This window comes from Podarcis cretensis (assembly GCF_951804945.1).
Source record: "Podarcis cretensis genome assembly, chromosome: 2".
Lineage (NCBI taxonomy): Eukaryota > Metazoa > Chordata > Lepidosauria > Squamata > Lacertidae > Podarcis > Podarcis cretensis.
The window spans coordinates 104,093,756-104,106,241 of NC_137171.1; the positions used below are offsets into that span (position 1 = coordinate 104,093,756).

At 46.1% G+C, this 12,486-nt stretch overlaps 1 protein-coding gene across 3 annotated transcripts in view; it reads right to left on the reverse strand.

The window, feature by feature from the left end:
• Positions 1-11,920, reverse strand: part of PTPRG (protein tyrosine phosphatase receptor type G) — a 559,059-nt gene extending 547,139 nt beyond the window's left edge. For 2 of the 3 annotated variants that reach the window (XM_079957946.1, XM_079957945.1), the window contains exon 1: positions 10,858-11,920. In XM_079957946.1, coding sequence (XP_079814072.1) covers positions 10,858-10,942 — 85 coding nt within the window. In that variant the 5' untranslated portion in view covers positions 10,943-11,920. The remainder of the gene's footprint in view (positions 1-10,857) is intronic. The other variant, XM_079957948.1, reaches the window with a different exon arrangement.
• Positions 11,921-12,486: the final 566 nt, after the last annotated feature.

The window sequence follows — 12,486 nt, forward strand, 5'->3', positions numbered from 1 at the left end:
AATAATATATTTCTCAGTAATAAAGTGAAAACTGTAGTAACTTAAAAGCAAACAGAAATTAGACTCCCTCGTAATTCCGCCCATTATAGGCTTCAGCATATTAGAGACAAGTCTTTATTACTTACACCCCAGGCTCAGAAGTCTGCACAGCCAAACAACAAAAACTGTGCGCCAGATCTCAGGATGTGTGCATCTAACACAGAATCCAAAATCTGGATCATAATCCTGACCATCTCAAGCAGATTGTGGTTTTGCACTTATTAAGAAAACATACACACAAAAGGCCGCCTTTGTATGCAACAATAAACAATGGTTAACAGATTAGTACTGGGACTGAGCAGAGCACCAGCATGCACTGCCCCAGTACTCCCACTTCGCTCTTGCCCTTGAGCAAAGGGAACAATGCACCATGATGCCTTACCTTGTTATTACAACTGAACCCAAGATCGTGGTTTGCTTCTCCCATTAAACCATGGCTTGTTCGTGGTTTATTCTAAGCAGATGTGCACAGTCCAGAGGAGGAAATAAGGGCCATTTTACACATTACTCAGAGGTGATCCTAGGCTGATCCTTGCAACTGAGTATACACAACCAACAGGTTGTTACAGTCAATCGTGACACCCCTGGCATGCCTATGTCTGTACAATACATATATTCACATACACCTGTTTGTTGAATTGACACACTTGGGCTGTACATGCACACACCTATAGGAAAAAGGAATCTTGTGAAGTAGCTCTAAGACAGTGAACCTGCATCTCTCTCTCTCTCTCTCTCACACACACACACACAGTTCTTTCTCCAAATTGTCCAAATTACATTTTCAGCTCAGTGGTGCCTTACAGGATTGGGAATGTCATGGTGGGGTGCATCCAATTAATAAGCAAAAGCATCTACAGAGCATATTTCTATCTCTCTTCTTAAAGGCTTAAAAGGTAAAGGTACCCCTGACCGTTAGGTCCAGTCATGGACAACTCTGGAGTTGCGGCGCTCATCTCGTTCTATAGGCCGAGGGAGCCGGCATTTGTCCACTGACAGCTTCCGGGTCATGTGGCCAGCAGGACTAAGCCGCTTCTGGAAACCAGAGCAGCGCACGGAAACACCGTGAGCGGTACCTATTTATCTACTTGTACTTTGACGCGCTTTCGAACTGCTAGGTGGGCAGGAGCTGGGACAAAACAACAGGAGCTCACCCCGTCGCAGGGATTTAGACCACAGCGCCACCAGCATCCCCTTCTTAAAGGCTTACTGCTATCCATATATGCCAAGTCCCAGCTACAAAACTAAAATTAAGGGGGAGGACACACCAAGCTATATAGCAAAGACATTTAACACATCTATACTGATCTTCCGGACTCTCATGGTTAATTTTAATTGCAGAATTTCATATCCGAGTGCAGAACTCAAGAAATCTACCCTCAAGGAGCTTCTGTGCCATAGTGACTAAGAGACTGAGCTTCCAATTGGGAAGATGAAAATCTCACCTTCTTTGTTTATTGCGTTTATATAGCTGACAATCAGTAGGTATCCATGGGTAGCTTACAAATAAAACAAACTTTTAAAAATGCAATATTTAATAATTGAGCCATTCTGTCTCAGTCCTGAGATCTGCAATATGTGGGATAATAAATCAGAATTACTCATACTTCCCAGGACTGTTGTAAGATTACACCGAGAAAATGCATGTGAATCATTTTAAAGAGCTATATAAATGTTGAATATTGATATTAAAGCTTAACACAACAAGATAAGCTGAGCCCTGCTGGGTCAGGAAAATGGCCTGAGTGTTCCAACATCCTGTTATCACAATGGACAACCAGAAGCCTATGGGAACTCCAAAAGCAGGTGGTTCTGGGGATTTCATAGGCTGTGCTTTTGGAGCTGCTACAAAGCAACAAACCCTAATAATAGCATGAATGCTGGAATACCAGGCATTAATTAGTTTAGTTCATCTCATTTATAGAATTAATACAATCCAACCCAAAAATACAATCCAAACCATGAAAAAATCCACCAGCTCTTATTATATAGTTTATCTGATGCAAAACTACAAGTCTCAAGAACCAAAGAAAGAAGGTAAGTAGCACATTTGTTTCAATTAAGACCTTCCATAGCCCTTTCGCTAAGAGCTCTGACAAGCTGGTGCTAAAGGGCCAATCTAGTCTCCCACTAGCAGACTTTCTCAACCTTGGTTCCCCAGATGTTGTTGAACTACAACTCCCATCATCCCTAGCTAGCAAGGCCAGAGCTCAGGGATGATGGGAGTTGTAGTCCAACAACATCTGGGGATCCAAGGTTGAGAGGCTGATTTAGCCAACTGAATTCAGTCCGCAAGATTCACATGGCCATTGATATGGGCATATGGGTAGCCAGATGTTTTGAAATCTGTGTGTACATGTGTCTCTCTTAACAAGATGCTTCTGAGTAGCCATTTGCAACCCTTTTCAATGTTGCAGGCCACTTAAAATCAGAACTGAACAGTTTCCAAACTGCCATTGATGGGGCTCTAATCACAATGTGCAGAGCCTTAAAATGCTTTTTCATAACTGAAGGCAAAGTCCAAGACTAGAAGTTGCGCAAGTTACAAAGAAAAGCCAAAAGCTCTGATTAAAAGCATACAAGGAAATATTTTTTAAAAAATAAAATCCTGGCAATAGAACTTGGGCACTCCAAACATCTAAGGACTTGTAAGCATTTCTGAAGTTGACAATGCCACAACAAGCTCCCTGATGCTAATTTCTTCCTGTCTGAGGAGCGTCACAGCTTCCTCAGTATTTCATTTGCGCCAGCCAAAACATCACATCAGGAGTCAAAGGAGAATGGTCATTCGACATGAAGACTTTGTGCAAGATTACTTAATGTACACATGTCACATTTAAAGCCCTCGTTTACCCCAATCTGCAGCAGAAAGCAATTTAGCCCACCTCACTGCAGTAAAACAAACTACCAAAAACACAGAAGGAAAACCACTTAACCAAAACATCCCCAAAGAACTGATTCTGCTAATACTCTCATCCTATATCAGCCCAGCTGATTTACATTTTTTTATTATTTCCACATGCGGGTCCCTACATTTAAGGGTTGCATTTGATAGTGTTGCTCAGCTGAAAGCAGTGCTTTTTAAAAAAAATCAGAATCACAGGAAGGAAGCAGCTTTTGGCTACCCTCTCCCCAGCAGCCCCCTCCCTACACACACCTCTCTCAATCTGCTCTGCAGGGTTGAGGGACACTCCAGAACAGACTGGAGAGCATGGAGGGCTGCAAAGGGGAGGTGGAATGGCTGGAAACTGCTTCCCTCCCTGTTGCTCCATCTGCTGAGCATCACGGCTGGATGCAGCCTCTGTTTCTAGAGGACCAACTGCAATAAATTTGTTGCACAGCTGAAGACTTAAGTTATTGTGGTGTAAGATTTAGTGGGCCAGAGTCCACTTCAGCCAGATACATACATGCAAACGTAACTTTTGTTCCACACATTAAGTGGCCCAATAAATGTGCACAAAACGAGGACACGTAAATGAAAGCCCTGACACTGGTATTCAGTTACACATCTTATGCTCCATTTCCCCCAGAAACTGGCAGCGTACTATTTTCATTCCACCAGTGGATGTGCCGAATTTCTATTTTCCCCTCCCTCCCTCCAAACCCCCTCGCTGCATTTCCTAAGGATGCACAGTTTCCAAGACTGCTTGAAGGTTTCAAAAGCTACATCCTGGCATCATTAACTGAAAAACCAGCTTCTGTAAGCCTGCTGGTGGATATCAAACTCTCCTCTCAGCTTTTCCTCTGAAGCCTGCTAGCCAGCTCATCTGCCACTGCCTGGGAAAAAGAAGAGAGACATTTGACATTCTTAATCTGCAAGGACTTCATTAGGCACTACCGGAAATATAAAGTATGGCGAGGAGCCGGGGTGCGGGGGAGACAATCGAAAGGAAAGCCACCATTAAAACGTAAGATGTTTCATCTCCATAAGGCGATAGGAGTTAACACAAGTCTTGGAGGGCCCTCTCCTGTACATTCCATACTTTCTAAGAGACAACACACACACACACACACTTGCTGTAGACAAACGCAAATAAGCCCAGTTTATCAAACACATTTACAGGGAGACATTTCTATAGCTCAGAAGAATACTCAGCAGGAGAATATAAAACCCAAAATAAGTTTTCATTCAGAAACATGAAAACCAAGATATAAAATCATGCCTTTCAAAAGTTTACGGATACAGTGAAGACATTAAAACCATACAATGTCCAAACTAAGCAGGATTTATCAAATGATTATAAATCTGCTCCACAAAGTATATTTTGTGTGCAGCCCAAATCAGAAAGCCCAGGGCAGAAAAACAACAACTATGGTAAGTGGTTTGCTTGTATGTACTCTCACACATGCCAATAAATATTATTTTACAAATGCAGACACAGGCTATAATGTAACAGAATCTTAGGAGCACTTAAGCCTATTGATTTCAATGGGATTAAGACAGTGGATTATGGCACATACAACATTGTGAGATAGCTACAGAGTGCCTGCTGAAAAAACAGGTCCTTTCTTCAAATACAAGGTTGAGGTCCAAATCAGGTATCTTTTTTAATGCTTATATCTTAGCATATGCCATTCTCTTCGGGACACTGCATATGTTCCACCAATGCCACAAGAATTTAATCATTCTCCACCATGCACTGTACGATGCTAGTTATTTTTGCAGGTATTCATGTACCTACTACAAAGTGCCCCATATAAAGAATGCAACATGGGAGAGGGAAAATGAACTTCCAACATTGTTCACCTCTTGCTAGTAAACACTATTGCTCCAAGTAGCTTATTTCTGGAGAGAAAAGGAACGCCACTGACTGACACATCTGATCAATGATAGAGAACATTTGTGCTTCAGCCCAACACGCAGTTAGGCTTACCGTACTTCTGTGCAAGCATACATGGGGGTCTGCTGAAATGCACATCACCAGCTTTCATTAAATATGGCTGCTGCTTCTTCTTTTTAAACTAGCGGGGGGTGTATGTGCCTAATTTCAAAAGCAAAATTATTTGCAAAACAGCCTAAAATGCCTAACACAACTATTATTCATAGTGAGGTAGGAATATACTTCCCGGATGTTATGCGTGCCAGAACAAATAGCCTGTCAGTACAGTATTTGCGTTTATTTATTTATTTGTTCAACTTCTAAACAACAGATTTACGGCACAGTCCTAAACAAGAAATCCTCAGAAACAAGGCCCCCACCCCGTTCCAAGTTCAACTAGACTTAAGCCCTGGTAGGTGTGTGCTGAACTGAAGCCTTGGCTGTAGAAATGGTGACAAGTCCTTTGCCATGATGCAGCCTTGCAAATAAATTACCAGCCTACTAATTTAAAAAGAAAAAGAAAAAAAAACCCCTTCGGGCTCATGTATGCCCCCTTTAGCTTTTAGGCTAAGGGACGTCGTAGGAGGGATGTTTTGCACATTGTTTCCCTATGTGATCATTAGATACAATTCTTACTCACCACAAGCAACCAAGCTATTGCTTATTTACAGGCTTGCCCTATTTCCTGCCCCATAAATACTTCTGGGATCTCCCACCAGTGTGTGTGTGTCTCTATGTTGCACTGCCTTTCCTGAACAGCTGCTACCCTGTACCTTACCATGCACTTGTAAAACCTGCCAATTCCTGCGGCACATTAGCACATTTCACCAGGTGGGCCAATGCAAATGTTTTGCAGGCGATGTGCAGCATCCATCAGGTAACGTAAGCACGTAGTTCCCTTCCTCCCAGTAACCAAGGCTGATGCTTTAGCGTGCTCATTTCAGGACAAAGCGTTGTTATGCTATTTTATATCTCGCAAGAACTTGGCTAAGAGTAGAAATAATCACCCCCTCTCTCTGTAATTTGGGCTGCTAAGCACATTATAACATACCTGCTTTTGTGATATGCTGACACTAAAAGAGACTTGAACAGCTATGTGTTGGCCAGAGATTCCCCACTAATAGCTACTTCAAAGCCTGACATCAGCCCTCCTCAAGTGTTCAGCCCAAACACACCAATGGCTAAAACTAGGGAGGGACTCATCTCAGTCCAACCTCAACCTTCCTGCATTGAAAGGGAAGTGCTTCTAAGCACATCCAGCCAAGCATGCTTAGACCTTCAGATCTTCCCGTTCAGTGAAGGTACGTGTTTGGTGGACTTGGTAATGAAGCATGTAGGTACCTTAGAGTGATGCTTGCAAATGCACCCTTCAACTTCCTCTCTCTTTGCATGTTAAAGCTGAGACTGTCATCAGCATCCATTCTCCTACATCCATTCTCCTACATCTTGATTTCACAGGTGTTACCGCCTCTAGCAACCCTCTTCCACCACATCTTAACAAAGGTGGCGTCCAGGATCCAGAGTTTTTGGCTGGTCTTGGTAACCCGCCCAGATGTGTAGCTCCTATGACACCAACGTGGGAAAGTCTCTTCCTTGACACCACATTGAACTTCAAGTGCTTCCAAAGCATAACGTGACCACAGAGAAGGACCTGCCAGGAGGCTGGAAGGACATTCACCATGGCAAGTAAATCTGTAAGCCCCTGGTATGCAGAAAACTGTCCTACCATTCTAACACACCTGACCCACTGTGTGTGAAAACTGTATTTGAAGAAACAGAAAACACTAACTTTCATGGCAGTCTGCACATCAAGTTAAACCACTCTGGTTGTTTAAGTACGATTTAATGCAAACAAGTTGCCTGTTGGTGGTGCAAGCTGCTCAGATGTTCCTGTTCTGATCCTCCAGGTGCAACAAACCTTGGCTTGTTGTGCTGTCAGAACCTGCAGTCATGGTTTGTTTCCCCTACATGCCTAGGTTCCAATGGCATGACAAGCCAGGGCTGCTACTCCCAGCACAGGTAGGAACAGGGGAGCAGCGAAGCAGGGGACTTTTGAGCAGTGTGCACCAGCAAACTGTTCATTCAAATTAAACCGTAGTTAAACATTAACTATGGTTTTATGAGATATAAGGACCAGGCCTATTAAATTGATTCACACAAGGAATCAGGCCAACAGTCCTATCTAAGCTAGTGCTGTATACCTTTTCTGGAGACAATTCTCCAGGACAAGGTCTCAAGCAAATATCTTTCCCAGACCTGCACGTGGAAGTCCTCTTAACTGGAGAAACCAAGGATCGAATCTGTGTGCTAAACATGTGCAATAACCTCTCTAATTCATAACCACAAGCACTCTTCATAAGATACAGCTTGCCTTTGAACAAAGATTCCTCAAACCTAAAACTGAACCTTCTTTTACCCATTATTGTTGTTAATATGCCGTACATCTCAGAAGCCACATCTCCCACACACGAGTGCAAGCAGAACAGATCTGCATGAGTCTGCGATGCAAGAAGTGTCACATAGTCCGAATTCCATTTATAATTTTGCAGCCCTTACAACGGTGTCGTATGAAACTTACATCAATGTGTGTTTTCTTAAAGTGATCCCGTAAGCCTGCCTTCCAGATGTAATTACTGCACAATATATATCAGAATCAGAAAGGCTTCACTTGTACAGGTGAGATTGAGAAGAAATCAATATAAAGAAGATAAATGCTTCTTCTTGAGAGCTGCAGAATTTCAAACAGCGAGAAGTTTTAAGCCTCCTTTCTCCACCTTCTCCAACCTTTTTTGAATCAAATTGAAGGAGCTACTATAACAGGATGAGGAACCTGTAGCCCAACAAGATCTGAATGGCCATGCATGACGTCCTTCATCCATGACCAGCTCTCCACGCTTGCCGAGGCTGATTAAGAGTCCCCACTCCCACTTCAAGGGATAATTTCAGATGCAGTTGAACTATTTCTATAGATGTCCAGTTTTGGTCTTTTACAGTACAATCCTACGCATGTTTACTTGAAGTTAACCACACTGTACTCTCAGTTTGTGTGTGCATGCGCATGTATAAAATTGCAGTTTTTTAAAACATCTTTCTTTTCCCCACCCCGTTACACTTTTATTTCAACCCATAAAATGATCCAAGATAAAAAGATGGCATCAAAAAGGTCAATGTCACAAAACTTTCTGCTTTTAATCTTAGCTATAAAGAGGTGCTAATAAAAAAAAAGTATTAAAAGCCTAATAAAAACAAGCCACAGCATAGTGGAAGTTGCTGTGGGAGAGGGGGTGTAGATGCGAATCATATCAAGTGACTGTAGGGTTTCCTAAAGTTAGGCTGCAATCCCATTCCATACCCACTTAGGAGTATGTCCCATTGAATTCAATGGGGTTTCAATTCCTAACAGAGATGCCTAAGATCACGCTTCACATGGTTCCCTTACTACCCAGTTTGAAGGTTCTCATCTACCTGAAGCATGTCTGCAAAGCAATCCTGCACATAAAGTAAATGCCATGGAGTTCAATGGGGCTTTCTCCCACTTAAGCAGGTACAGGATTGCAGCCTGCTCCGTTGATCTGAATTGGGTTTCTCTTGGACATGTATAGGATTGTTCTTTTAAGTGAACCAGTCAACCAGGTAACCTTTTAAGCAGTGTGTATATGCATTTGTATATATATGTGTGTGTGTGTGTGTGTGTGTGTGTGTGTATGGTGATGAGATGCCTTGTATAACAGGGGCATCATCCTTCAGGCAAATGTGCTAGCTACTCGCCCCTACCAGAGAGAAAAAAAGAATGAATGAAATAAGTTGATCATGGAAATGAATTCATTGGCAGTCGTTGTTGTTTTTTTACACTTTGTTAGTAATACATAGGCAGGTTTCAGACATTCCTATTTCCAGCTGTGGCAATCAACACTGTGCTGAAATGAAATGCAGAAGGATATAGTGTGTGATTTAAAAAATCATACCTTTACAGCACTTGGAAGGGTTAATGCTAAATTTAAGAACAGCTCTTTCTCAGGAGATCTGTGTGCATATGTTGGGGGACTTTGGGGATATGTGTTGAACGAAATCCAGGAAAAGACTGAAGCTCCGCAGTGCCTCTATTGGTCCATCTATGTTACTGTATATGGTGGGAAAGGGGAGGGGGTAGAGAACAACTCTCTCTCTCTCCTCCAAGCTTCCCTGACATTTTTAACTTTTCTCAGCTCCAGGCTCAAGCCTGCAAAAGGGGAAGGGGGAGCAAGTTTGCTGCGCTCTGCAACTGTTGGGAGAATCTTGCATTAAACCAAGGTTTTCCACTGTGCCTAAGAAGTGGAGGAGACAGCCAATGCAACCATCTTCCCCCCCCCCCACCCACCCACATTTAACACAACACACCACGGAGGCAAAAGGCTCAAGTAAACGCCCAGCAGCCTGGGAATGATTTTTGGCCATGCCTAGTTCTCCAGAAAGAAGGAAGGCTGGGGAGAGAGATTTCTAGGCCAGCCGTCTCCTGTTCTTTTCAGAACCCCCAATTCTCCTGCACCTCCTTATCCAGGATCTGACCTTCCTCCAGTTCTAACTCATTAACACCGCCCTCCTCACTCACCCCCCCATCAAGGTCAAATGATGTGACATCAGCCCAGCTTATCAGGCTGAAAGGTGTGCAGAAACGCTGCAGGTAAAGGTGGAAGAGGTCAGGAAGGTGGAAAGGAAAAGGGTTTATCATCAGGACCAGCATCGGTGTCAGAGGCTGACGCCCAGCTGTTATCTCTCCTCACCCAGGTGGCATGGCTGGAAGCCACTGCCTGTGTGCACACACAGCCTTTAGCACATAGGAGGGAAAATGCACCCCCCCCAAAAAAAAGACACACACACACACACAGCTGGCATTCCTACCCTGCGATGCCTAGGGAAGCACTGCACCAAATCTGAGATCTCAGCAGGGCAAGAGAAAGACTACAAAAGGGGAAAGGTGTGTGTGTGTAAAAAAGGGGGGAGGGGATGTCCACTCTCTTAACCCCCCCTCCCAAAAAAAGAGATCAGGATGGAGGAGTTTAAGGGGAGGGGGTGCAACCCCCGAATTTTGGGGTTTGGCTGCCTGCTCCTCCGGTAAATTCACCAAGCAGGAGTGGGTTTGTGGGTTGGTTGTTTTTTTTTTTTTCGGGTGGTGGGGTTGGAGAGATTCTATGTGGCTGCTAAAAGGGTAGAGATAAGGCGAGCGGATAGGCGGCAGTACTATTATAGTGGCAGTCCTATTAGACACACAAACACACACACACCCGGTCGAGGAAGGGAGAGCAGCGCTGGCGGGAACAATCACACACAGCCACTCATCACCGAGGCAAGGCTGGATGGGATCACACTACGCCGCTACACGCTGAGCACTGCGGGAGGAGCGCCGGGCTCGCTCGCTCGCTCGCTCTCTCCTTCATTGATTTGCCACAAGTATAGAGCGGGTGATGGGCTGGAGTAAGGAGGGAAGAAACCGGAGGTTGGTTGTTAGTTGGGGGAGAAAGAGAGAGAGAGAGAGAGGTGGTGGTGGCAGGAGAAGTTGCGAAGAGTGGTGCTTATGGGCTTGAGGTTTTGTCATCCATTGCCCAGAATCTCCCCATCCAAATAGGGGTACCCTATTGCTTCCCCAAGAAGCGAGATTCCTTTTCGTTATCCTCGGATCCAGAGTTTCACACGCGCACACGTATTTTCCAACAAGCAGCAGCCAAACACGCCTTCCTAGGAGAGAGGAGGGGGGATCGGGTAGATCTATAGATGTACTGGGTCGGTTTGAGGGGGGGGAGCACGCCCTTCCCCCCCCCTTTTGGTCCACACAGTGACAGCACACACACATACCACAAATGGGGGCGACTGGAGGGGACGTGTAAGCGCAACGGAAAGACGAGACACACGGATCGCGACGTAGAGAGAGAGAGAGAAAAGATCTTGCCCCCTCTTCCCCCCCCCAAAAAAAAACCGCTTTAAAAAATAATAAAATCCATCCCATATTAAGATTTCCACTCACCGGGGAAACACACCACGTAATGGAGCACGGAGACGGTGATTTTCAAGAAAAAGATCCAGCAACACGGTTGCAGTAGCCTCCGCATCTCCAAAGCCGCACATCGAAACAAACAGAAGGGGGTTCTCTCTTTAAGTATATTTTTAAAAATTCAGAAGGATGAGGATTCCACATACACCAACAACAAAAAAATTATAATGTGTGTGAGAGAGAGATAGAGAGAAGGTGCGGGGGTGGGAAACTTGTTGAAAATAGTATTTTTGGAAAAAGTTGCACACTTTCCTGCCCCGTCTCTGGAACAAAAAAAAGAGCGGGGGAGGGTGGGGGTTAACCCGAAAAAGAAAAAGAGGGAAGCCGGAGCGATGGACCAACCCCCCCGCCCCTCACTATTAAAAATAATAATAATAATAGCAAATTGGCGCGCGCGCGCGCAGCCTCTTCCTTTCCGTCTTCTCTGCCCTGAATTTGTGCCTCTGGATGTGTGCAAAGATAAAAGAGTCCCGGAGTTCAGCAGACCCGCCGCTCCAGGCCTCGGGAGCCAATGCTGGCAGCAGGGTGAGGAGGCGGAGGGACGGGACTCGGGAGCCGAGAGCTCACAACTTCCCTCCAGCCCGCAAAAACAGCAGCAGCGCCGGCGCCGGGGATCGGTGGCTAGCGAGCGCCTCGGCTGGGCTCGGACTCTCTCCTCTCGCCTTCATGCGGGCAGCACCGTGCAAGGCCAAAGGGAAGGAGGCATTCTTGCAAACAGCAGTCGGAGCAGCGGCGGCGGCGATAGTAGCAAAATCCACTCCCCAGCCCCAACGATCGAGGGCTTGCAGCAGCGGCGGCGGCGGCGGCGGCGGCGAAGAGTCGGGCTGCCCGGAGCAGCTCTCAGTCCATCCCGCTGCTAGAAGTTGGGGCTCCGGAGCAAGCTGGCGAGGAACAGTCAGGCAGGAGCTGCTGGAAGCTTTCCATTCTTCCATACAGGAAGTAACATGTGAGCCTAGATCCTGGCTGAGACTTTAAAGCGGAGAGAGAGAGAGGGAGCGGAAGGGAGAGAGAGAGAGGAGAGGAGAGGCGGGGGCGCGCAGGGGAGGAGGGGGGAAAGGGGGGTCTCGGCTTGGCGCGCACTCGAGGCTCTTAAAGCGGCAGCGCCCGCTCGCCTCGCTCTCGTCTCCGGTTCTGCCGGCGAGCCGGAGGAGGGAAAGGGAAGGCAGAGCGCGCGCGTGTGTGAATGAACGGGTGCATTTCGGGGAGAGAGCTTTTTATGCTTGTATGGAGACACGCCGTTTCCTTGCACGCGCACGTCTCCACTGTGCACATTCACACACACACACACACACACCCAGCAAGCGATCCTCTTGCGGGAAGGGAAATCCTTGAGGGATTTCGTTTCCACGTTCGCGCACGCGTTTCGCAAAGCTCTCCAGCACGCCTCTCTGCAAGCGAGGGACGTTTCTTGCAGCCGCCGTCGTTGTCGCCTCTCTCGCCCTTGCTAGGCTTGCAGGCAGTGTCCGGCGACGAGGCAGGCAGCGGGACACGCCTGCAAGAACCTTCTCTCGCACTCCTCTTCGGTGGATTCCTACACGTGTCCTTGCACGCACGTGCGCACACAGCGCTTTCGCGTTCGCTCAGTTGCCACACGCTGCACGG